General features: G+C 39.8%; 1 protein-coding gene across 2 annotated transcripts in view; it reads left to right on the top strand.

Moving 5' to 3' along the window:
- ITPR2 (inositol 1,4,5-trisphosphate receptor type 2) overlaps nucleotides 1–27,779 on the top strand; it is a 491,082-nt gene that overhangs the window by 271,923 nt on the left and 191,380 nt on the right. For both annotated transcript variants that reach the window (XM_047741839.1, XM_047741840.1), the window contains exon 37: nucleotides 802–910. In XM_047741839.1, the coding sequence (XP_047597795.1) occupies nucleotides 802–910 (109 nt within the window). The remainder of the gene's footprint in view (nucleotides 1–801; nucleotides 911–27,779) is intronic.

Here is a 27,779-nt window from a genome sequence, read left to right as displayed (position 1 = left end):
TTTCTAGGAAGATGTGTCTCACAGGGTCATTGTGAGAACCAGCTTTTTCAGAGTTACATATGATAAGCTATGCATTCTGGTTATACACATTTTACTTGATTTTGAGTTCTTGGGATGGTATATAACTATGGTCCTCAAACTTTTCTCCTGACAGAACACCAGTGCAAAGGTTACCACTATAAACTTAGAATTTCTGCCCACATTATAGTAAAAATAGTACATGGATAGACTGTCTCGATGTTACTTTGTTGTTGTGGTTTTTTTCTTCTAATCACAAACTGCCTATTTCTCTAAGCCCTAGTGGGGAAAAATACAACATCATTATTATTAACAGAAACTGGAAAGCAACCCCTTATGATAAGGTTGCAGTGTTTTAGACTGCTACTGAGCCCATATAATTAAGGTAATATAGTCTCTAGAAAATAATGTAGTATAACATAATATAATAAAAGGTAATATGCTGCAAATATTGGTATTTCTCTACTAGTAAAGTTGTTTTAGTTGATATGATGGGATTAAAGATAATCAGTGTCTCATTGTCTTTTAGAGTATTATATCCCATTAAAAGTCTGCTACTTGAATAAATGTAAAAACACTGAGGTATACTGCCTGTTGAGCAAAGGGTGCTTTATAATACAAAGTCTGGGAGCTAAAGTGTGATTTTCAGTTTTGAAAATAGGTATCATGTTTACTTCATATTCTCAAATAATAGCATGACTTTTTCCCCTCTAGTTCATGATGTTAGTATACAGCCTGAAGAGAAAGCACTGTTGTACTTAAGATGTAATATTCTGCTTTAAGGTTGATTAATCATACAAAGAAACTAATGGAGAAAGAAGAAAAGCTGTGCATTAAAATTCTTCAGACTTTACGAGAAATGCTAGAGAAGAAAGACAGCTTTGTGGAAGAGGTATATTTTTTAAAATTTTTAGTATTTGAAAATAAAGTGGAATTTCTAGTATACCGTACCTGATGGATTACATGGCTATGAGATGATTGCTTATATTACACACTGATGGCATGTGTACTTAGATGAATTAGATAATTTGTATGATACTCATCTTTCAGCTCTGCTTTGAATTGAGAAAAAACTGAGATCAGAATGGCCCAAGTATTTGGCTCATTTGTTTTATTATATTCTATCTTGAATATGTGTATTTTTCTCATACAGATCAAATGACTTTTTTTTTACAATGAATAACCGAGATTCATTATTAAAATTCTGTATAAAGTTGTGCTACATATTAAAATGGTCTATGCATTTGTGCATATGTTGATCTTTTATTGTAAATATATGTCCCTTTCGTTTTCTGTAATATAATGCCACATATTATAAAATATTACTATTTTTTGTAGGCGGAATAGTAAGTTTCTATTCTTACCTATATTATTTAAGTATTGCACAAATGATTTTCAGGGAATATAACTTATAGATAATAATTGTCATGCTGTTATTAAAAATGACAGCTCAGGTGCTCATTAAGAGATAGCTGGCAGCAAGTCTAATACCCAAGGTGATACACTTAAATATAAAATAGAAATCTAGTGAGGTGGGGCTTTTTTTGTTTTGTTTTTTAGCTAGCTACCTATACTTATATGTTAGGTATCAAATAAAATTTGTACCATGTTCCTTAATAACTTTTTGATCTGATTCTTTAAGTACTAATCATCTGATATGTTTAAAATTAGAAGAATTTTATTTATTAATTTATGCATATGCTATCTAATTCCAAAAGATCATAATGGTAGGTTGTTTTTTTTTTTTAACTTTATTCTTGTGGAAAAGAAATGCAAAGGGATCTTGGATATTAATAGAAAGGGGCATAACTTCAAAATACTCCATTTGAATCAGATGCTTGCTTTATAATCAAAATGACTTTTGCTTTGCATTAGTTCTCTTCATCATTTAAGCTATTTTTGGGAAACAAATTACAGAAATAAAGGTGGTCAGTGCAATTTTGGCAAATGCTTCTATGACATAGGACTCAAGAAAAATGCTTCTAAGCCTAAGTATTTGGTATGCTTGTAAAAAATGGTCAATTTCAGACTTTTTTTGTTGTCTTTCTCTGAGTTCCTTAAAATACTGCTATAGATGGTTTGATTTTGATTCAAGTACTAGATCCTAAGTAGAAAAATGGGATCAATATAAATTTTGACAGAAGAGTGAAGTTTATAATAATAGTAACTTGTACTTAACAAGAGATACATAAGAGTTCCGATTTTATGTAATGGATTATTATAGAAACACTCTAAAGAAAATAAGAAAGAAATAAAGTAAGATCTTACTTGGGACTAGTCAAGAGTATTAAAGTGTATCTCCCAGACCACCCTAGAATCAATCATGCTGGCACCTGTTTCTCCTTTCCATTCCCGCTGCTATCACAAATTCAGACTTTATAGTTTCTTGCTTAGAAAACTCCCGTGGTCCATCGCTCCAAGACAGAGCATGAAAGGAGGCAGAGCTGCTGTTTTCAAAAGTCCAAGAGGCACCATTCTCATATGATATGATATGAATGGCACCCCCAGGACATAGCCCTTAGGGGAAGACTTAAGGTGAGAAGGGCTAGTTGTGGTTATTCACTCAGTCATTTAACACATATACTGTGAACAGTGTTAAATACCGGTATTGTGCCTGGGCACCGGGGGTAAGGAGAGGAATGACACAGCTTGCCGGAGGCCACTGTGGGGTACCATTCATGTGCTAGTGGACTCATGGAATATAGTCTGCAGAGATCATAAGAGTCTTTCAGAAACTCTCAGGGGCTCTGCACTGCCTTGGTGTTCCAGACCCTTCATTATGTCCCCAGTGCTTTTTACCCCCACCCTTCCTCATCCATTAGCCACCAGAAATCTGTGTTGTTGTATGCTTGAAATGTGCCTCAGGCTTATCCTGCACCAAATCTTGCTACATTTGGAATCACGTATTGTTAAAATCCAAACAAATCTCAATAACCCCTAGTATCATCTTTGTGAAGGAGCTCTAATGGGTAGTACTTACCACTTGTTCCAGCCAGTGGTGCTTACTTTCTCAATAGAATTAGGAAATACTTTGTGCCTCTCTTTTATGATGCTTCAGGCCATTTCTGAATATTTTGTCCAAGCATTCATAAAGAATGTCATTGAGACCCAGAGATGGTATGTGATTTGCCTGAGGTCCCACAGCAAATGCCAGACCAGGACTTTACTTAGCTCAGTTATTCATGTCAGTGGGAGGGGAAGTGGGGAGTGAAATGATTCATTGGTCTGGGTGAAATGGCACTGGGTAACAGATTCAGAAACTGGTTAAAGATACTCTACAGGTCTTTGTGTACTCTCAGAACAAAACCCTGATTACCAGTAGCAGGATTATAGGGGTCTGTGTGTTCACGATTGTGTTAGTTTTCCATTTACCAAAAATTTTGTGGTTTAAAACCACACAAATTCATTATCTTACAGTTTTGGAGGTCAAAAACCTAAAATCAGGGTATCAGCAGGGGTAGGTTCTATCTGGAGACTCTAAGGGAGACTTTATTTCTTTGCCTTTTCTAGTTTCTAGAGGCTTCCTTCATTACTTGGCTTGTGACTTGGTTCTCCGTCATCAAAGCCAGCAGCATAGCATCTATCAAACTCCTCCCCATTCACGCTCATGCATACATGTGCACATACACACACACCTCTCCATTATCACCTCTCCTCTCACTCTGACCCTTCTGCCTCCTCTTGTGATTACACTTATATTGGACTCACTGAGATAATCCCATCTCTTCTCCCTATCTAAAGATGCTTCCTCATACCTGTGAAGTCCTTTTGGCAGTGGGAAGTCACATATTCACTGATTCTGGTAGTTACGGCATAGACATAGTTGGGGTAGGCCAGCATTCACTATATCACAGTGATTCTTTTACTGATGGTGAGAGATGACGTGTGGTATGTAGATGGAGAGTTTATTTGTGACTGGTTAGAATTGCTCTGTAGGACAGTTTAAACGTGAATTAATGTAACAAATAAATCTCGACAGTTGTAATGTGGAGACACTCAGAATGGCAGTAAGTCACAGAGGGTATCTAACATCTGGTTGTCTAATTTTGGATTTCTACCATCAACTGGTTTTCTACTGTTTGTGCTCGAAGCATTTCTAACATTTCTCTCAGAAGTAAATCAAAACAGAGAATTCACACCAGGTACCGGGGTTTGTCCGCACTCACTATCCTAATACACGTTTCCCCTGCTATCTCAAAGTGGATTATTCCTATAAAACCTTTGATAAGCTAAAATGGTATAGAGCAAATTAAGTGAAGACCATTAATTTATATGGAAAATTTTTATGCATTCCTAGACCTAAGGTGTAACCTCTCAGACTTTTCTGATACTTTGGGACACGTCTTGCTAGCAAATGCACAGAATAAATTGAAACAAAGCACAGGTGCTCACAGACACAGTTCAAAGCTCTTGAGGGCTTGATGCTAAGATGCTGAGTGTAGTTCTGGCGAAGGAGCTTGGAGGCGCCACTCTCACCACTTGGGGTGCTCGCTAACTCCATCAAGGCTCTGTGGCTAAATGAATGCTCTTGGCCTTTTTTTTTTTAAGTGAAAATCTGGGGCACCTGGGTGGTTCAGTGGGTTAAAGCCTCTGCTTTGGCTCAGGTCATGATCCCAGGACCCTGGGATCGAGCCCCGCATTGGGCTCTCTGCTCAGCAGGGAGCCTGCTTCCTCCTTCTCTCTTTGCCTGCTTCTCTGCCTACTTGTGATCTCTGTCTGTCAAATAAATAAATAAAATCTTTAAAAAAAAAGTGAAAATCTTCCCCAGATTTCTTTCAGTGAGCAGAAACAGGTACAAATGTAGGTCTTTTGCAAAAGTGAAGCAGTGTATTGTGAACTTTTAAGAAGCATCAGGATACGATTCAGACTCCACCTACTTAAATTTACAACCTTAAAATATTGCCATTTACATTTATCTTCCTTGGCTTCCAATATCAGAAGTAGTGGATGTGTGTGTAGCTGGTAAAATAAAAAAAAAGATAGAGCAATGAAGCATAAATTTGCTTCATGGTTAAACCAGATGCCTTTTGAAACAATTTCCAACTTTAAGATCCCAGTTTTCTGATTTTGTTTGCCTTAAATAAAATCATCATGTAAATACATCTTAGCTGGTATTTAGTCAATTTTTTTTTTTAAAGATTTTATTTATTTATTTGACAGAGAGATCACAAGCAGGCAGAGAGGCAGGCAGAGAGAGAGGAGGAAGCAGGCTCCCTGCTGAGCAGAGAGCCCGATGCGGGGCTCGATCCCAGGACTCTGAGATCATGACCTGAGCCGAAGGCAGCGGCTTAACCCACTGAGCCACCCAGGCGCCCCTAGTCAATTATTTTTAAAAAACATTTATAATTTATAGTAATCAGATGGCAATTCCTAGATGAATTTTTTTTTTTAAAGATTTTATTTATTTGTCAGAGAGAGAGGGAGAGAGGGCGAGTGCAGGCAGACAGAATGGCAGGCAGAGGCAGAGGGAGAAGCAGGTTCCCTGCTGAGCAAGGAGCCCGATGTGGGACTCGATCCCAGGATGCTGGGATCATGACCTGAGCCGAAGGCAGCTGCTTAACCAACTGAGCCACCCAGGCATCCCAATTCCTAGATGAATTTTATTTCATATTCTTTTTTTTTTAAGATTTTATTTATTTATTTGACAGACAGAGATCACAAGTAGGCAGAGAGGCAGGCAGAGAGAGAGAGGAGGAAGCAGGCTCCCTGCTGAGCAGAGAGCCTGATGCGGGGCTCGATCCCAGGACCCTGAGATCATGACCTGAGCCAAAGGCAGAGGCTTTAACCCACTGAGCCACTCAGGCGCCCCTTTATTTCATATTCTAACTTGTTTCATGTTTCTCAGTTTGTTCCAAAGTTTGAGAGATAAGATGTGGATGGGCAATATTTTGAAGGGTCTTAATGGAATAATATGAGTAGAAGTGAATGTAATTTTCTGTTATGTGTGTCTGTGTGTGAGTCACCTATCGTCGTATATGTACTATATGTCATACTGTAAGTTAGAGTACTTAATTTTATTGAAGGTTAAAACATGAAAGATGTATATAGAAAGTCTTAAAGGGAAAAATTACCAGAGTTTTTTTTTTTTTTTTTTTTTTTTTTTTTTTTTTTTTTTTTTTAATGCCAAGGAAAAACATGGGGAGATGGAGAGAAGGGATTTGGGGGAAATTGGAGGGGGAGACAAACCATGAGAGACTGTGGACTTTGAAAAAATGGTCTGAGGGTTTTGGAGGGGCAGGGGGTGGGAGGTTGGGTGAGCCTGGTGGTGGGTATTAAGGAGGGCATGTATTGCATGGAGCACTGGGTGTGGTACATAAACAATGAATTCTGGAACACTGAAAAGAAATTTAAAAAATAAATAAAAATTTTTAAAAAATTAAAAATGCCATGTATGGATATGTATGTTGACAGTTTGGGTGGGGGGGAGAGAAGAAATATTTGTCAGTGGCTTTAGTGGGGGCACCTGGGTGGCTCAGTCAGTTCAGTGTCTACCTTTGGGTCAGGTCATGATCCTGGGGTCCTGGGATCCAGTCATGCATCTGACTCCCTGCTTGGTGGGGAGTCTGCTTCTCCCCCTTCCTCTGCCCCTCCCCCCTGCTCATATACTCTCTCTCCCTCTCTCTCTTTCTGAAACAGATAAATAAAACATTTTTAAAAAATAAATAAAATGGCTTTAGGGCAGTATGATTTCAAATGTTCTCTATCCTGAAAGCCTTTTTGTCCCACTCTTATTTCTATTACCTCTCTACCATGGAAAAGAAATACCTGAGAGGATATGTGTGCTGTTGGACAGGGCAGTGTGACTGTAGCACCACACCATTGTTTTGTGTCTTTAACGACATTTCAGGTCCAGATCTGAGCAAGGGTTTACCTGAGGTGGTAATGGAGGCACAAGCTATGGGAGTTGCATAGAGATGGTCTGATGAGGGGGGGCAGGGAACAAGAAGGACTGTGTTCAGAGGATTGGTTTGGTTTTAAGGACTTTTTCCCCCTTCATCTTATACTCTTTAGTATATTGTCCATTAAGATTTATCAAGCATTACAAATTATTCCTCTCATAAAAAGGGAGAACTGTATATAAATCATAAATACAGATTTAGGATAAGCTCTTATCCTAAATATATAACATTTGTAGCTTCTATACTTTAGAACTGGAAAAGATATCGAGTACCAAAAATATTTACTGATAGCCTATAGAACTGGTAATTTAAAGGTGCTTTCCTTATGCTATAGTTAAAGACCCTATTTCCTTATGCTATAGTTAAAGACCCTATTTACTTATTAAGTAAATTAGACCCTGTCCCTTATGTGTAGTTAAGACCTTATTTACAAAGCCAGCCATAATTTCCCCTGAGAATATGTTGCTCTCTACTCATAAGTTCCACTGACATACAAATGATCTATAGGACAACAAAGATACTTCTGTCAAATTCAGTCTTTTTAAAAAATGTTCAGGTCACAGTGCTATATATCCTTGAATTAAATAGAAACTGCCTCTGTAATAGGCATGGAGTGATTTAACACACTGATTTTTGTGAAATGGCAACAGGTAGTATTTATCAGGAGCTGACTATATATCAGATACTATCCCTGATCCTTTTTATGTATTGTCTTATTTTCATCTTCAAGCCATGTTAGGGGAGGCATGATTACCTCCCTTTGACCAGTGAGGAAACAGGTATAGAGCTGAAGATCACACGTCTGACAGGTGGAAGAGGGCTGGTATTCCAGTCCAAACATTTTGGCTCTTGAGCTCACACTCTTAATGAGCATATTAGAGCCAAACAGGATACATGACTGGTAATCATAACCTTTTATTTGCTCTGATATCAGCTAAATCAAATGAGGAGTCTTTGATTTATTCTTAATAAAATTTGCATACATAGGTACTGGGAAGCGTAAAGCAGTTATTCAGTGGGCTACTAAGGAAAAAGGCTTGAGATTTTATACTGTTGATTGGCAACAGTATAAAACAATAGTTGTGGGATTTTTCAGGCTTATTGTTACAGACCTATTGCTCAATATCAGAGATCTCCACATCCTACCCTGTGATCATAGTCTGAGCTGTTGGGACCCTGCATATTAGATTTAAAAGTTCTAAACAATACTTTATAAAATGACCATCATAGGTATCCTTGCGAAAATGTGGCATTCAACAAACAGCACAGCACCTAATTGAGAGCTGTGATCTTTACAAATGCCCAAGTGGGGTGGGTGGTATTTACACATTGAACAATGATGGCAGATAGTGGCTTCTTGATTCCAAAGTTGATATCTGGAGTGATATGGAATAAAGGTCTTTAAGAAATGATGCCTTCAGTTATTTTTAAGCTATCTTCCATCATTTTTTTAAACTTTAAATTTTTACTGTCAGCTGAGTTAACAAGAATTTATTCTTTTCCTTAGCACGGGGGAAAAAAAAGTCATTGTAACTAATATTTTATTTCTGATTTTGAGGAGCAGCAAAAAAGAATAAACTGGAATTATACCAAGGAATTTACCTCCTACATCAAATATGCAGACCTGTCATTCTCAGCAGTAATCACATTGTTGCAAATTTGTAAATTGTATCAAGTTCCTTGTGTGGTAAGAGTCTGTGCAGAATCATTCACCTTCTATGCATAGACTCATCTCTCTTTCTAGCAGGGAAATAAACAAATTTAAGTAGAATTGCTATACAGAGTGCACAGAAGCTTAGGAAATGGATAATAACTATTTTGCTAAGGAAAAATAAATTTCAGTTTTTAGTATCAGCTGCATTTTGTAGACTTTCTTATTAAATATACTTTAGAAGTGAGTGAAATCTTTTTTTTTTTTTTTTGCAGTGTTCTAATGCTATTTTAAACTAGGTACAATAAGTGATGTTGCAAACATGTTGTGCTATCTTAATCATTTATATATTGTGTGTATGTGTTGTTTAAATTTAGGTAACTAAACGGTTGAAAATATGAAAATATGTTGATGTCGCCTTATAATGAAAGATCTGTTTTAGAAATATAATTAATATACTCTTTAACTTGGGAATCTTTGTTTTATATTTTCATCTAGGCAAAAAGACTGTGATCATTAAGGTGGGCATAAAAAGCATTAATTTTTAGAAATTTTACTTCTTTTAATTGCTGAGCTGGCTGGTCACTTGTTAAGCCATAAAATTACCAGATTATAATCATTGTAATCTCATTATTGCAACATTTTACAAAATTATTTATTATACCTTGCCTTTACTTTTCCATTTAAAAATCCAGCATGGTAACATCATTGCTTCAGTGGTTTTTGAGATACTCTGTGATTATGTAGAGATCATTGACTAGAAAGATCATGATGAAAACATTGGTACTCAAAATTATTCAACCACTCATTGCTGCTAGTAAATGTAAGACATTTAATAGTTAATGATTGTAGGCGAATAATGGTATTGTGATTGAAGAAAAAAGAACAACAAGAAAAATGCATGGGAATGAATATATATGAAATTATGATATTAGTTCTTTCTACCTAAATCTAAGTTAAACCCCTGTTAGGAAGCATTTCATGATTATTTTCTTTTTTTTTTTTTTTTTTTTTTTTTCTTTTTTTTTTTATTTGATAGAGAGAGATCACAAGCAGGCAGAGAGGCAGGCAGAGAGAGAGGAGGAAGCAGGCTCTCCGCCGAGCAGAGAGCCCGATGCGGGGCTCGATCCCAGGACCCTGAGATCATGACCTGAGCGCTCTCCGCCGAGCAGAGAGCCCGATGCGGGGCTCGATCCCAGGACCCTGAGATCATGACCTGAGCCGAAGGCAGCGGCTTAACCCACTGAGCCACCCAGGCGCCCCTCATGATTATTTTCTTTTAATTTCATGTTTTTCTAGTTTATAAGCCTTTCAGCACTTATAAAAATCGTATCTGTCTTATTAGCATAGAAATTTTATTTTATTATTATTATTTTTAAAGATTTTATTTATTTATTTGACAGAGAGATCACAAGCAGGCAGAGAGGCAGGCAGAGAGAGAGGAGGAAGCAGGCTCCCTGCTGAGCAGAGAGCCCGATGCGGGGCTCGATCCCAGGACTCTGAGATCATGACCTGAGCCGAAGGCAGCGGCTCAACCCACTGAGCCACCCAGGCACCCCGAAATTTTAAAAATTATTTTTATTAACATATAATGTATTATTTGCCCCAGGGGTACAGGTCTGTGAAATCATCAGGCTTACACATTTCACAGCACTCACTTTGGCACATACCCTCCCCAATGTCTATCACCCAGCCATCCCCCCCCCCCCCCAGCAGCCCTCAGTTTGTTTCCTGAGATTAAGAGTCTCATGATTTGTCTCCCTCCCAATCCCATCTTCTTTCATTTTTTTCCCTCCCTACCCCCAACAACCCCCTGCCTGCCTCTCAAATTGCTCATATCAGAGAGATCTATGATAATAGTCTTTCTCTGATTGACTTATTTTGCTTAGCATAATACCCTCTAGTTCCATCCATGTTGTTGCAAATGATAAGATTTCAGGTTTTTTGATGGTTGCAGTGTATTCCAGTATATATATACACCACATCTTCTTTATCCACTCATCTATTGATGGACATCTAGGTTCTTTCCATAGTTTGGCTATTGTGGACATTGTTAGCATAGACATTTTAATATCATGCCTATGAAGAGTTTCTTTGCTGTATGTTATTATTTTAAATAAATTAGAAACTCAATAGGTCTGGTGCATAAGATGCAGAAATGTCTAGAAAGCCTTTCAGTGCTGAAATTCCATGAAGGTATAGTTCTGCATTTCTCTTCAGTCCCACTCCATTCTCCATTAAGTGTTGTACCTCATGAGGGTAGAGACCAATTATTCTATCCACTGGGGTATTCCCATTGTCTAGCATGGTTTCCTGCACATAGTCATTGCTCAGTAAGTGTTTGTGGACTGACCTATTCACACATGGTAGAAATAAGTGTTACTGACTATCTGCTAGTACAATACATTGGCCTTGAGTAGTTGTATCCAAGAAGTAGCTTCTAGAATTACCACTTCAAGTTTCACTTTACATCTCTTTGCAGCCCAGAAAATGGCAGATTTCTGAGACTTGACATGCAGAGTGGGGCCAGCAGTGGACAGAGCAATGACACTGAGACCCAATGAGGAGATTATCTTGCAGAAAGCATAATGTTGGATGGACTGTGTGGTCTTTGATGCTGTCTGACTTGGAAAGCAAAAGGGGAAGGAGTGGATGGTCCCCACATCCTGCACAGTAATGGTGGGAGCTCACCCAAGGGAGGCTGGAGAAAAGGGACCATGACCAGATCTGAACAAGCAAATGGGGGGAAGGTTTCAGCCACAGGGCTTCTCTTTTAGGAAGGTCTGAAAGGGACTTGGAAGAACTAGCGAGTGACTCGAGCTACAGAAGGAGGAAAAGCCTGCTGTAAACCAGGGGAATTCGGGAACAACTGGGGCTCTGGAGAGAGGCTGAGGCCTAGTCACTCAAACTGGGAAACTGAGTCAGCTCAGCTAGAGTAACTAGCTGTAGCATCCAGCTGTGATCTCCAGTGGCATCAGGATCTCCCGCCACAGGGAAAGTTGGTGTTTGGAGCTGGTCTGTGTTGTTCCTGTTGTAAGGAGGAAAATGTACATGGAAAATTCATGAAGCAAATTGGGCCTGATACGTTTTACCTTTCTCTCAGTACATTCATTTCTGGACTGTTCTTTGAATAGGTCCTCCGACAGGGGACATATAATCTGGCTGTGAGGTACTAAAGCTCCATTATTATTATTGCTCTTGTTGTTACTTTGTTGACTGTGAGACTCTAGGGAAGGTATTTGCGGAGCAACTATGTGTGTGCCTCTTGGATTGTCACTGTAACTCTCTGAGGTAAAAAGTTTATTTTAAGATTTTATTTATTTATTTGAGAGAGAGAGAATGAGAGAGAGATAGAGATCATGAGAAGGGGCAGGGTCAGAGGGAGAAGCAGACTCCCTGCCGAGCAGGGAGCCTGATGCAGGACTCGATCGTGGAACTCCAGGATCATGGCCTGAGCAAAATGCAGTTGCTTAACCAACTGAGCCACCCAGGTACCTTAGGAAGTATTTTTTTAACCTCCATTTTATAAGTAAGAAGTGAGGGTAAAAGGATCTAGTAAGAACCATACAGAGCAGGGATGTGAATCAAATTCTTCTGAGTCTGCTCTGTATGTGATGCTTCTCCACATGGGAGAGAATTAAAGAATGTTGGGGGAAATAGGTGATAATTTAAATGTGCTTTTACCTTTTTTTTTTTAAGATTTTATTTATTTATTTGTCAGAGAGGTAGAGAGATTATAGGTAGGCAGAGGCAGAGGGAGAAGCAGGCTTCCTGCAGAGCAAGAAGCCTGACGTGGGACTCGATCCCAGGATGGTGGGATCATGACCTGAGCCGAAGGCAGCCTCATAACCAACCAGTGAGCCACCCAGGCGTCCCTGCTTTTACCTTTTTAAACCACCTCTTTGAGTCTTTTACTTCTTTTATAGGAGTTTGAATCTAAAGGTTCAAGAAATCTTAAAATAAAAATTAAAAAAAGAAAATATATATTTTTTTAAATTTTTATTTTTTTGACAGAGAGGGATACAGCAAAAGAAGGAACACAAGCAGGGAGAGGGGGACAGGGAGAAGCAGGCTTCCAGCTGAGCAGGGAGCCAGATTCAGGCTCAATCCCAGGACTCTGGGATCATGACCTGAGCCACCCAGGCACCCCAAAAATGTATTCCTTTTTTTAAAAAAGGATTTATTTATATGAGAAAGTGAGAGAGAAAGAGAGCGAGACTGAGTGAGGAACCCAATGTGGGGCTCGATCTCATCACCCTGAGATCATGACCTAAATGAGCTGTGAAACCAAGAGTGGGATGATTAACTGACTGAGCCACCCAGCACCCCCTTCCCAATGGAAATGTTTCTTATCCACTTTTAGGTACAGGCACTAAGAAATAGTAACAGCTAACACTTTTAGGGTGTTTACTATGTTATGAAAGCCAGATGCTTGCATAAAGCTTTAAAATGTTACTTAATTTAACCCTCATACAACATGTTGAGAAAACTGTAGCACAGAAGGGTTAAGAAACTTGACCAAGGTCATACTGGAAAAGGGAAAAAAGGATGAAAACTCAGGGTGTCCTGTCTCCAGTGCCCATAGTTACCATCACTACATGAGACTGTCTTTTATTCTCTTCTGGGATCAATTTACAAAGCTGTAGGACTGTCACCCATGGCTTTCAAAGGAAAATGATGTTCCTGCTTAAAGTAACACAAAAAACCTTAAGAGATTTCCTTTTGTGTGTAATGATTTTGAACGTCTCCTGTTCACTGAGTTTTTCAGAGTAGGTTTGGTTTTTGCACATTCTATTTGGTGCTTGAAAATCTCAAGTGGTTTTGATAAATCTTAGTTACGATGAGATAACACACATTTTGAGGATTTGCAGATTGCTAGTGCTACTGGGAGGTTTATCTTTACTTGGTTGCTCCTAACCTTTGGCTGAATTTTTAATTAAAACTCAAACAGTAGACTTTACGACTTCTACTGTTATGGAAGAAAGAAAACCAATACGATGTGTTAAAAAACACAACAAAGGGGCGCCTGGATGGCTCAGTGGGTTAAAGCCTCTGCCTTGGCTCAGGTCATGATCCCAGGACCCTGGGATCGAGCCCCGCATCGGGCTCTCTGCTCCGCGGGGAGCCTGCTTCCCTTCCTCTCTCTGCCTGTCTCTCTGCCTACTTGTGATCTCTGTCTGTCAAATAATAAATAAAATCTTTAAAAAAAAAAACAACATAGCAGTGATACAAAATCTAAATGAGGGCATGTGGACAATTATAATCAGATCAAATGCTTATAATTAATATTAGATAGATGGCATAATGTGAAGATAGTGACTCACAGACATGTACTGAAATTCTATCCCAAGTATCATGTTAATTTCACTTTCTCTCAAATATACCAGAGTGTGGTAATCAGAGAGGCCAAAAGGTAAGTGGTAACCAGCAATAATCTCAAACATGGGCACAGCTTGGAGAAGGATGCTTGCTTAGGCTTCTCACCACCTACCCACCTACCACCATGGTATGTGTGGTTCTTGATTCATCTGTTCATTCACCTAATAGGCTGCCCTGAACGCAGACTAAGAGTCCCTCATTCCCTTGGTAGAGTTGGACAAGACCTCTGGCCACTAGGCCCATCTCTCACTCCCTTGAGAGGAGCTGTTGAGATCAAGTCTACCATGTTTTCTTCCATTCAGTGCACGAAGTGTAAGGACAAGATCCCTCCAGCCCTGGCCCCGTGTAGCCATGGTGTTCCATGTCTCCTTGCCCTGACCCTGCCATTTCTCTTCTCCTCAGTCTACCAGGTTCTTCCAGTTCCAGTCCCACTGTCCCACTCAGCAAATGCTCCTGTGTCCTTCCTTAACTCCTCCAAGGGTTCCCTCCACCTTCTTGCTTTAAATGAAGACTCACTCTCCCTTCAGACCTCCTGGCTATCTCAGCAGCTCTGTCAAATGGAGTTTTTTCCTCTCTCATGCGAAGAGGCCTTGTATCCCTGTTGTGTCTCATTGTTACTTATAGCCTGATTCCCCTGCCCTCTTTTAAATTCTGAAGCTCTTTGAGGTTAAGCACCGCCCCCCTTCTTTTTAAGATTTATTTACTTATTTGAAAGAGAGAGGGGCACCTGGGTGACTCAGTGGGTCAAGCCTGTCTTCAGCTCAGGTCATGATCTCAGGGTCCTGGGATTGAGCCCTGCATCACGCTCTCTGCTTAGCGGGGAGCCTGCCCCACCCCACCCCTGCCTGCCTCTCTGCCTACTTGTGATCTCTCTCTCTGTGTGTTAAATAAATAAAATCTTTTGAAAAAAGAAAGAAAGAGATCATGAACAGGGGGAAGAGGCAGAAGCAGGCTCCCCGCTGAGTAGGGAAGCCCGATGGGGTACTCAGTCCCAGGACCCTGCGATCATGACCTGATCTGAAGGCAGACGCTTAACCAACTGAGCCACCCCGGTGCCCTGGGTGAAGGCTCTTTGACTGTATCACCCTGGCGTCTGGCAACATCCTGGTCATTCCCTCTTAGCCATCTAAGTCTGTGGCTCACATTCTGTGTCTTGGCCCCCAGATCTATTATCATCAGAGGTGACTCTAGGCCGCATGGGCTGTGTCTCCAACACACTGGCTGCTCAGGCCCTTGCCCTCTGTATCTGCACTGACCTTCTGGTCTCCAGGTCCACCACCCACTTCTTCTGTAACACGTTGCAAGCACTCATCACCAGGAACTGCTTCTTTCCCACAATAGCCAATTCAGGCATCCCACTGGCTGACCTTAACTTTTCCCCATGTAGCTTGCTTGTTCCGCTACATCTGTTATGACTGTCCTTTTACTTTAACAGATCCACTGACCCCTGGGAGTTCTAAGTTGCTCAGTTTGCTCCCTTCCTCTGCTTATGAACACCAGATTCCATGGTCACAAGCCTACTGACTGAGCAGCTGTTTAAGACAAGACACTGACAATGTGGCAATGACCACACCGATTTCTTCTGCAGTTTCTTCACGACAGACTGAGTTATTTAGATGATCTGAGTTATTTGGCTCGTTTTCTGTTCATGTTCTACCTCAACTGCATATGCCACCTCTTTCCAACTGGAACCAGAAATCTTGGCTCCAAGTCACCCTACAAAAAAAGCTTCTACTTCACTATATACACAGGCACTTTGTGTTCTCCAAAATTGAAATGACTGAAGATATCTTTTCTCAAGGCTGAGAAAACATATGGACGAGAGTATGCTACTTCTCATCGTCTGCAGCCTTTTGACAAGACATCTGCTACAGCATTTTTTGTTCTTGGATCATGGACTGTTGTTTGCCAATTGTTTTCATAAATATTAATCCTTGAAATCTTGACTGACATCTAAGTTGTTCTTTTTGGATTCTTTTCTTTTTCTTCATATGCACCATCTTTAAATAATTGTGTCACAATATAATAAACAAGCTTTTTTTCTTATGAAAAGTGCCTATGTTAAAATTGGAGGCTAAAATGTCTAATTCAAAAACTTGTGTTTTCTCTCCTTTTTTTGGTCTTTACATTTGAATTCTCCTTGCTTTTCCTTTACTTAACTGGATTTATTGCTGTTGGAATACTGCTTCTGCATTAATTTTGCAAACAGTCTTTGACTTGAGTTCTTAGAAGCACCTCAGGAAGACATTTAAACTTAGCTTACCCAAGTACTTGATTGATTAAGTCCTAATGTAGTTAACTGTTCCTCTCAGCCTAAACTTAGGAACTTTAGAGCTGGGTCAGGATTTTTTTTTTTTAAAGATTGATTGATTGATTTAGGAGGGATAGAGAGGGGGAATGGGATGGAGAGAGAGAGGGAGAAAGATTGAGAGCACAATCAGAGGGAGGGGCAGAAGGAGAGGGAGATAAGCAGACTCCCCGCTGAGCAGGAGGTCCAACGCTGGGCTCCATCCCAGGACCCTGAGATCATGACCTGAGCCAAAATCAAGAGTTGGATGCTTAACCGACTGAGCCACCCTGGTGCCTCAGTCTGGGTCAGGATTTTGAGCTGGACAATGAATCGCCTATTTAAGAAGTTTACTAATGACAGTGTGTGTTAATTTCTTATTTCATACCTTTGCATGAGAAGATAATCTCGAAGTCTGTGATGGAAGAAGGATGAGCACACCCTCCATCAACAGATGGTATTTAATAACTATTGATAAAGTTCTACTGGCCTCTACCATGTTCTAAGTAACACAAATGAAGCACTGTCATTGTTAGGTGTAGCCTTTGGGGCTCATTCTTATTATGCCTGGTCGTTCCTGATTTATTTTGCTGTTACCTCTAAGGCTCAGTAATTCAGCACATTTTAAATTATTTCAATTATTTCTCAGTTAATAAAACAACTAAGAATGAAAGACTTCCTCGTAGGTATTTGCCCGTGAGGTATGCTAGCAGAGGGGTGTGCGTGAAGCCACTGATGCCAAACACAGCTGGTGATTAATTGAGAGGAAAGTGTGTTTGAACACAACGCCAGAGGATCTTTTCTCCTCAGTAAACTACCTGTTCAATATTGAATTTTATCTCTGCTTTTAAAAATATGTTATAAAATCTCAAGAGGAATGCTCTTGGGTTTTCATATGAGGTTTAGGGTTCCCCCCCTTCTTTTTTTAAAGTCAGGATACCCTATTACTAAAGGAGAGCTAATAAATTGGAAAATATAGTAACTTATCAATGTGTGATGAAATTGTTATGTCTTTGGCTCTATCTAGAATCATGTAAAATTATATTTAGAGTAGAAGAGATTTTCATATTTCACTATCTCTAGAGGCTGTGTCAAGGATTGGGAATGTATCTCACAGTTGAGATCAAGCACAGCTTCCTCTGAGGTCTATTGGCAAGTGTCAGCTCTCTTCTACATCTGCCATTTTCTGAGAGTAAAATGAGATTCACATGTTTGCATACCATCTTGCCCATCCTTGCCAGGGATACTTTCTGGAAAATGCATATTGAATATTTTTGCTGTGCCTCTATTTTAGGGAAAAAAGTGAATCTCACAAAAATTGGGAGCTGTTCCAGGGTTGGGCCAGAAGTCGAGGGGTAGACAAAGGGCCCATTCTGGGGGCTGGGGTGGGGGGTGGTGGTGACTGCTGGGACAGCTAGTGATTCCATGCAGTTAGGAGGATGGACGTGTTGAGCAGTGTTCTGCCATGTCAGGGATTAGCACCAGAGAGGATTATTTGGAGACAAGCGTGGCCTTATTTGCATGGTTTCAGTCAATAACCAGTACCTTTTGAGTGTTGTATCATACTCTGTGGTAAGATAAAAAGGAATGAAATGATACCACCCGTATTCATTTTCTGAGGCTGCCGCAATGATGCACCACAGACTGGTAAACAATAGAAATTCATTGTTCTGGAGCTCTGGAAGCTGGATGTCCAAGATCAAGATGTCAGCAGGATTGGTTCCTTATAAGGGAAAGACATGTTCCAGGCCTCTCCTTCCTTATAAATGGCCATCTTCTCCCTGCGTTTTTATGTGGTCTTCCCTATGTACATCTGTCTGTGTCCAAATTTCCTCTTCTTATAAGGATACCAGTCACATTGGATTAGAGCCCACCCTAATGACCTGGCATTCAATTTAATTATCTCTTTAAAATCTATCTCCAAATATGGTTCTACTCTGTGAATAACGGGGTTTAGAACTCAACATATGAATTTTTGGGTGATGCAGTTCAGCCCATAATACCACCTCAGTCGTAAATCTACTCATACATAGGACATGTACAAAAGTTTTCTGTGTGTTTCTCCTGTGCTCATTTCGTTGAGGGCAATCAAACGCCCTTAGCTGATTGCTGGATCCAGAAACAGACCTTTAGGGAGTTATTTCTAAGCATTATTATTAAGTCAGTCCAAACCAACAAGGAGGCATAGAAAAGGGATTTGCTTTTCTCTTATTTTAACTTAAGCTAATGGTAAAAGGAAATAGTTGATTGGCGTAAAGACTCCCGTGTTACTGAGAAGTACATTGGTAGATGTTTGAGCGTAAAATTGAAACATTATATATGGATCTGACTAGTCCTAAAAATGCAAAATGGGAAAATTTGAAAATTTGATAGAATTTCAGTTTTAATATTGGTGATATTCTTTAGCTTTGGACTGTCTCTCGAAAGTGCAGTCGAGTTTATTTCTTGAGCACTTTTGACAAGTGTTTCAGCACAATCATGAAAAATTGCAAGTTTCAGATATGATCTTTAGAGTTCTTTATTCTTACAAGTTGAATTAAAAAATTATTCCGGGCTGTTGTTTTGACAGTTTATCATTCTGTTTCTCTCATAGCAAAATACACACTTAAAAATTCTTCCTTGAAAAATGTCCCTTTTCTGGAGGAGTGTTTCATCCTGTTTACAAGTATTTGTAAACTCTACATGCAAAATTTTACTATTTATTTTGCCAAGTGACCAGTTTTTTATTTTTATTTTATTTTAATTGTTTTGTGGTAGTGACCAGTTTTTAAATGGTTATTTCTAATACTAACATAAAGATCAAGTGATTTAAAAAAAAATGACACAAACAGGGACTCTACTTTTAGCCTGGCCCCAGTGCCTTATTCCTTGTACCCGTATGCGGGAGATAACAATGAAATGAGAAGTTCTCACTGTTTTAAGAAGAAAAAGATGCAAATTACAGGATTAATTACTTTATAAATGTCCTGGTTTATAGAATATTTTTCTGATATTTTAGGGCAGCATTGTCTTATTTTCTTAGGTGCAAAGTTTTCCTACTTGTATATTTTAAACCAGTTCTGTCATACTGACAAAACTAGGATAAGCCGCATCCCAAAATAGTAAGAGTTCAGGATACATTCCAGATTAATTCCTTCTGTCCTCAAACAAGTGACTATTTGCACAGCTAAGTTAAGATTATTGATTATTTTTGTTTTGATGCTGGTATCATCTTTCTGATGAGACTCTAAGTCATTAGCTTACTTCACTAACTGCACAGAAAAAGGGAATTTTTCATGTATCATTCAGATATACGTTTATACATATAGGTAAATGCAGTAACACGAGGTATAGAACTTGGTAGCAGGAAATCAAAGGTATAAGTGAGAAAATACCTCGTGTTGAAATGAGACTAAGGCTCATTATTCTGGAAGTGGAGGGTCAATTTAAGCCATCTGAGAATAACAATCACCAGAGCATTGTTACTGATGTATCACGAAGCTAAGAAGAGTGGAAAAATCCAGAAGCAGCCTTTAAAACCAATAATTTTCTAAATTTGGTTTTTACTTCAGTTTGATATACATGACCAATATGTGCTAAATGGTTAGAAGCAGGTTACAGAATTTAATGTGAAAATCATGTGTCTGATTTTATAGTTCACTATTATTTTCTGCTCATTGATTGAAATGTCTTACACACATAATGCTGCAGAGTGTTATGCTTGTTTGTACTTCACATTTGCCTCAGATATTTCAGTGGGCAGAATATAATAAGGTGCATTAGAAAAGTCCAATGAATATTTATGGTAATCCAAGGGAACCACACACAGAAATGAACTTGCTTGGTTCCCAGACATCTATCTTTCATCTTACTCTTAAGGGTATTTAAGATAAAAACAATTTGCTATAATTGATTTATTTTACCAAATATACAAAGCTTTCAGTGACTATATCCAAACCTAAAAATGTTGATAGTTCACCCCTAAAAGTGGGTTTAAATTGAATCATAAAGGATTTACTCTAAAAAGTTTTATTTTGGGCTTTTATCTATCATCAGGTCTTCTTTGTTGAATATGTTTTTTTATGATTTAATATTTATAAATTAGGTAGCATGCATTTAGAGAACCCAAAATGAAAAAATAAAATATTTCTGGAAAGAAGTATTCTTTTTTTTCCTTCTGAACATATTGATACGATCCCGAGTAGATAAACTACAGTGTATGACAAAGCTACATGCATGTGGGGGCGCCTGGGTGGCTCAGTCAGTTAAACAGCTGCCTTCAGCTCAGGTCATGATCCCAGGGTCCTGGGATCGAGCCCCATGTTGGGCTTCCCCTCTCCCTCTGCCTGCTGCTCTGCCTACTTGTGTTCTCTATTTCTCTGTCAAATAAATAAATAAGATCTTAAAAAAAAAAAAAAAGCTACGCACATGTGGCCTTTCTATCCAGAACAATATTCATACCATTTAAGAACCCAGTAGGGGGGACCTTAAGGTTGAGACTGACCTCAGAGTATCCCACATCGAGTATTGTTCCTGATACTGGAAGTAGAAGGCAGCAGACATTGTGTGTGGAAGTGATGGCCATGTTGACTACAGTTGCTCATAGTCCCTGTTGGTGGGCCAAAAGTAAGAGTCCTTCTCCTACGTTTACTTCTGAACAATCAAAAAAAAGAAAAAAAATCTCTAGGATTACTGGGGAAAACGATCCTCAGCAAATAATATTATTGGAAGATTATTAACATTGGCAACACAAAAATGAAGTGTCTGTGATATAAACATGAACACAAGAGAGAGTCCATATAATTTTAAGTATTCTGTAGCATCTGGGTCTTTCTATGAGCCTTCAGATCTACAGAATTCCAAAAGAATGATTGGGAAATAGTTTTCTGACCCCTATAGATGAGAAAAAATATATCATCTATATAGATTCCTGACTGAATGGAACTATTAAATATGAACTTAGTTGACCTGACTCCGTACACAGATCAAATATGGCCTTTAAGGTAACCTTGCACAATGTCAAGAGCACTGGTCTGGGATGTAGGGGCTCTCACTGCATCATGATTAGCTGGGGGATCTTGGGCCCCTCGGTTCTCACCTGCCTCACCCATTAAAAGCCACAGCCAAACCAGATGATCTTCTGAGGTCCCTTCTCTTGTTTCTCTGACTTTCCTTCTATTCTGCAGATTTAGATTCTTAATGTCACGACAGAGTAAATAAATTCCTATTCAGAAATATCAGAGGATAGACTTAAGCTGCCCTCCCCAGATCAGAATCAAAAAAAATTATTAAGCTGCTTCACAAGATTATCATAAAAATAAAAATTTGAGCTGTCCAATCCTCACAATAACCGTATGACATATGTGTAATTTCAACCTCCATTTTGTAAGTGATGAAACTGGAGTTTAGGGAAGTTAAGTCATTTGCCTCAGGTTTCACAGACAGACCCAGGTAACCCGGCTGGGATTAACACTGAGGCAGTATGGTTCCTAGGATCTTTGCTCTTTAATACTAAATTACTTTGTGTGTCTCTTTGGGCACAAGTATTTGTGAGAAGAGTGAAAGGGGATGGGGGTTTGTGTTTCATGTGGGCTGTTAAGGGAATGCCTCTTTGACAAGGTAATAATACCTGACAGAGACTCGAGGAAGGTCAAGGGGCACACCAGGCAGACATGCAAGGGGGACAGGAAGCAGTGAGTGCTAAAGACCCAAGCTATGAGCTGGCTTCCTGTATTTGAGAAGCAGCAAGGATGACAGCGTGGCCAGGGAGGAGCCGGTGTGGTGATGCATGGCACTGGGTCATGAGACCAGAGAAGTGTGAGAAGGACCAGATCATGCAGGGCTTTTTAGGACATCATAAGACCTTTGGTTTTTCCCCTGAGTTAGATGGGAAGCCAGTGGAGGGTTTGGAGTATAGGAGTAAGTCTGATTAATGGCTTACAAGGACCACTGTGTGTGTCTGCTTACAGAGAGTGCACTGAAGAGAGAAAGCTGGGAGGATTGTTAAGAGGTTATTGCAGTCATCTGGGTGAGAAGTGAAGGGATGGACCAGGGTGATAGCAGTGGAGGTGGGAAGTCATAGGATTCTGGGTATATAATGAGGCTGGAAGGAACAGATTTTGCTGAGGGATTGAATGTGAGGTATAATAGAAAAATGAGTCAAAAATGACTCCAATGAGTGTGGACTGAATGACTAGAAGAGTGGAGGTGCCATTTATTGTGAAGGAGAAGACCGTGGGAAGAGCCTCGCCCACCTTGTGTCACTAGGGCTCAGAGCAGCAAATAGGGATATTATGGAACTGAACTGGTTAGGCGAAGACTTACTCGTACTCCTCAGATGAATGCAGAAAGTGAAGGCAATGCATTCTAGCCAAGTAAGCGTGTCCCCTTTGTCGGGTATTTTGATCAGGCAAATGGCAGCAGTATCAAAAGGGAAAATACAGCTTTAATTTGGAGGAAGATTGAATTTCATGAGTGATGAACCTGGAATTAAGAAAGATATGTAATATAAAGTTTCATTCTTCTACAATGTACAGTAATTTTGAGCAGGATTTCTGTGACTGGCGAAGAAGTGTTATTCCAGTATATTTTCCCTCTTTAGGTTTTCATAAGGATGAATGTTGTTATAATAAGTGACTAAGGACGAATTTGGAAGAGGATGATAGGACAGACACCATTATCTGGGATAGATGTAGTGTTCCTAGAACATTTAAGTGTGTTGGATCATAGACTGAGCTCTGTAGTCCCCAAAGAAAGTTCGACAGCCTCTATGGCTCTGATTCAAACCATGATTAGTCTTAGGGCTCAGGGAAGCCCTTTATGTAGTATCCCCCTCCCAGGATTTAGAACAGTTGAGAGACAGGAATCATTCAGATCAAGGCCAGAATGCAGCTTAGTATCTTCAGTGTCCAACTGGAAAACATCCTTGAGATCCATGGATGTTTTCACTGATATTTTGCTCCAATGTAGTAACACCACCCCGCTCCCTCAAAGGGTCAGGCCTCTCAGAGTCTCACAGAGAGCGGTACAGAACTCACACACTCTTGCGGTGGGGAAGAACTCAGGAGGGGCTTGCCCAGGCATCCTCTTATTCCTTCTTTTCAACTCACTAATCAGATAAAGTACTTCCCCTTTTCCGGGGCGTGGGTGATGAGTGAGCGGACTTGTATTAGCAACTGCCATTGATTCTGCCTAAAAATGTTTTCTGGAACGCACCGCACCTGGCCGCCTGTCTGCCCTGTGACCCCCTGGTGAGCTCATTACCCTGGACCGAGGCATCATCTTCTCCTGTCCCGATCATCTACTATCTCCCAATTCACCTCTCTACTTCCAGCGCTTGTAACCTCCAACCCTTTATTTCCATAGAATTAGAGCTGCAAATTATGGATCACATTTTGCCATTCTATTAAAAGCCTTTGATGTTTTTCTCTTGCTCTTTAAAAGAACATTCACATTTTTACCAGAATATGTAAGGCCCTGCTTGACCTGCTTTGTGCCACCTTCTTAACTTCTCTCCCTTATTTTCCTATAGTGTAGCCACAGTGGTGTCATTTCTGTCCCTCTGCCTGGAGTGCTGTTCCTCTGGCTGTTTGTGCACCTGACTGCTTTTATCCTTCAGATCTTAGCTCAGATGCCTTCCTTGACAACTCTGTCTAAATACCTTCCCAGGAGCACATGTGTGACTCAGTCAGCCAAGTGCCTGACACTTGCTTCTAGCTCAGGTCATGATCTCAGGGTCTTGGGATTGAGCCCTGCATGGGGCTCCGTGCTTGGTGCATAGTCTGCTTGGAATTCTCTCTCTCTCTCTGTCTCCCCCCACACCTTCCTCACCCCCTTCACTCTCTTTCTCTCTCTCTAAAATAAATAAAATCTTTAAAAAATAAATAAAATAACTTTTTCCACTTGTTCTTTATCAAAACATCCTGTTCGTTATCTTTCATAGTACATTTTAGAAAATGCAAACGTGTAGATTCACTTTTTGTTACTGTTTACCTGTTTATTGTTTGTTTCCCTCACTAGACCCGTAACTCCATGAGGGTCAGAATTGTGTCTTTTGCATTAATGACTGAGTCTGCAGTGCATACCAGTGTCTTGGATTACTTAGGAGTCATTTGTAAAATGAGCGAAGAATGCAGCCTGCATACGGAGAGGAGAAAGAAAGTGGCAGAGCAGGCTGGGTGAGCGTGAGCAGAGAGAGGGCTGGAGACAGTGTGCAGAGAAGTGTAGGAGTCACGCTGGAGTCCTCTGGCTCTGGGTATTGGGCCAGCCTCGCCGCAGCGTTAGCAGTGGTGGTCGAGGCTGGAGACTGGGGCCTGGGGCTGAGCTGGAATCACTGAAAGTGAAATAGTGTCAGGGGTGAGTGGGAATTGTGTTCAAAGAAGGAAGCAAGAGATGAGTAGCAGAAGAACCATATTAAGCAGCAGGCCTGATAGGGTGAGTTCAGGTTGTAGAGAGAAGAATGCCAGAGAACGTCGGGAGTAGTGCATCGTGTGGAAGACAGAAGCATAAGCTCAAAGCTGTCCAGGCTGTGGTTTATGAACAAATCATCCCAAGCACTATTCTTGTCAGGAGTAATCCTGTTTATAGGGTGCAGAGTTGTATTTCATAAGTGCTAGGACAGAAATTTGGAGAGTAAAGCTAACTTATAGAAGGTCTTTTTTTTTTTTAAGATTTTATTTTATTTACTTGACAGAGAGAGACACAAGAAAGGGAAGAGAAGCAAGAGAGGGAACACAAGCAGGGGGAGTGGGAGAGGGAGAAGCAGGCTTCCCGCTGAGTGGGGAGGCCGATGTGGACCCTGGATCACTACCAGAGCTGAAGGCAGACACTTAATGACTGAGCCACCCAGGAGACCCCTTATGCAAAGTCTTAAAGTCAGAGCTGTAGGAGTAGAATTCACCTTTCCCTCATCCTGAAGCTACTGAGGAAGATTTTTGATCAGTAAAGGTAATCCTGCAGGTAGCATTGGTGACAAATACTGGGAGCTGAGTGGTCAGGGAGGAGAGGATTGTCATAAGCCAGCCGAGAGCTTAGGAAATATATTTCTGAGGCCGTTTCATTTTGGAAGAATGGATTTTTTATGTCTGTCATGAATCCTGAACTAAAAACTATTCATAGGAAGCTATTGTGCAGTGAATGGAATGAGGACTTGGCCTTTGGGAAGCTTTATGAGTAGAAAGTTTAACGGGAACGTAAGACAATCTCTTCTCCGCCATTCCTTTCCTTCCGTGTTGACACTGTCCTCATCACAAGGATACTCAGGTTTTGCATTGAAATTGAAATTTCCTTTTCCTGTCTCTTCTCTAAGATGACTAATAGACAAAGAGCCTGTAAAGCTGGGCTGTAGTATTCCAACACATCAGTAGGTGTCGCCATCTCATAGAATGCTTTAGCCCCCTCAGACTTCCTCAAGTCTTCGGCTTTAAATGATAGAAAATAAATTAGTGTTTTATTTTATCCGTATTTTGAGTTCTCACTCCATAGTTATAAGGATTTATTCAGGTCACAGGAAATCAAATTTTTTCCTTAAAATTGTAAATGACTGTAAATAATCTCATTATTTACAATGACATAGTCACATTTTATTCAGAATTTTTTTGGTGATAATTTTGTACAGTTGATAGGCTGCTTAATTTTAGCTACTGTAATATTAAATCATTTATTTTAACAATAGTTTAATATTTGGTGGAGCTATAGACACAACCAGAAAACATATAGTTTGTGTACTTGGTTTTCATTTTTTTTCCCTCTATATGTAACATTTCCGCCATCACAGAAAGTTCTGTTAGACAGCCCTGGTATAGATTAGACTGATCTCTTTCATCTTAAAAAAAAAAAAAAAAGCAACAACACAAAAACAGCAGACATCACTGCGTGCCTGAGTTCAGGATCTTACACATAGATATGTTTAAAAAAAATCTGAAACAAAATATGGCTAGGAATTTATTTTCTTAGTATATTTCATTCTCAGTTTTAGATTTTTTTTTTTACATTATTAGGGCACAACATTAGCAATAAAATAGAAAGAAGGCAAGGGTTAAATGTCTAGGTGTGTGTGTATATATATACGTATATATATACATATATATATTACAATGTTTATTTTTAATTTGGTTTTTATACATACAATGGAATATTACTCAACCAGTAAAAAAAAAAGAATGAAATCTTGGCCATTTGCAATGACATGGATGTAGCTAGAAAGTCTTATACTAAGTGAAATAAGTCAGTCAGAGAAAGACAATTACCATAGGATTCCACTCATATGTGGAATTTAAGATACAAAACAGATGAACATAGGGGAAAAAAGAGACAAACCAGGAAACAGACTCTTTTTTTTTTTAAGATTTTATTTATTTATTTGACAGACAGATATCACAAGTAGGCAGAGAGGCAGGCAGAGAGAGAGGAGGAAGCAGGCTCCCTGATGCGGGGCTCTATTCCAGGACTCCAAGATCATGACCTGAGCCGAAGGCAGAGGCTTTAACTCACTGAGCCACCCAGGCGCCCCCAGGAAACAGACTCTTAACTCTAGAGAACAAACTGATGGTTACCAGAGGGGAGAAGGATGGGGGATGGGCTAGATGGAGGATGGGCATTGAGGAGGGCACTTGTGATGAGCACTGGGTGTTGTATGTAAGTGATGAGTTACTAAATTCTGCACCTGAAACTGATACTACACCATATGTTAACTAGCTGGAATTTAAATAAAAACATGAAAAAAGGCCAATATTTATAAATCTAATAGCATTTCTTGAAAACCAGATATACTCAATATTTTAAAATTCATCTTCTAACTGACTCCTGGAAATAAAATGATAAGAAGAGGAGGCTAGGAACTTCTGTGGCTCCCATTTAGGAACAGATAACTCATGTTGGACATGAGTTGTCTGTTGGACAACTGATGTTGTTGGACATGTTGGACAACTGATTATACTCTATGTTGTGCGTTAAATATATTTATTATTCCCATGCCTTCCCAATTGAAAATTTGTTTGAAATGGCAAGATAATTTTGTATATCCTTAACGTCTAGGAAAAAGCACACTATTTTCCTTTACTATCAGACTTTACTTCCGGCACCAATTGTGTGAGTTTTTCCCCATTGACCAATTCTCTGCCATCAGCTGGTGTCCTTCAGTGTAACTCAGTTCTGCGCCTTCTGCCTGGTGGTAGTGTCAGACCCCGCGGCCTGAGGGCTCAGTCCCACGAGGCTACTCCCTTTCTAAGATGCTGATCACAAGTCTAGGTTTTTACCTTTGCTTTTGACCAACCTGCCAGAAATCTGAGGTTCCCGGGACCCCCTCCTCAGGTTTGATAATTTGCTAGAGGGCCTCACAGAATTCAGGAAAAACAGTTCACTTACTAAATTATAAGGTTATTCTAAAAGAATACAAGTTAAGAAGAGCCCGATGGAAGGGCCACTCCAGACACACCACCCTCCCAGTACCTGCACGTGTTCACCAACTGGAAGCTTTCTAAACACATCCTTTAGGGATTTTTATGGAAGTGTCATCAGGCATGATTAGTGGTTAAGGACATTCCAGTCCCTCTCCCCACTGTGGAGA

Source organism: Lutra lutra, chromosome 8, assembly GCF_902655055.1.
Source record: "Lutra lutra chromosome 8, mLutLut1.2, whole genome shotgun sequence".
Lineage (NCBI taxonomy): Eukaryota > Metazoa > Chordata > Mammalia > Carnivora > Mustelidae > Lutra > Lutra lutra.
Note: the sequence above shows the minus strand (reverse complement) of the source record. Positions and strands in the feature narration are given on the sequence as shown.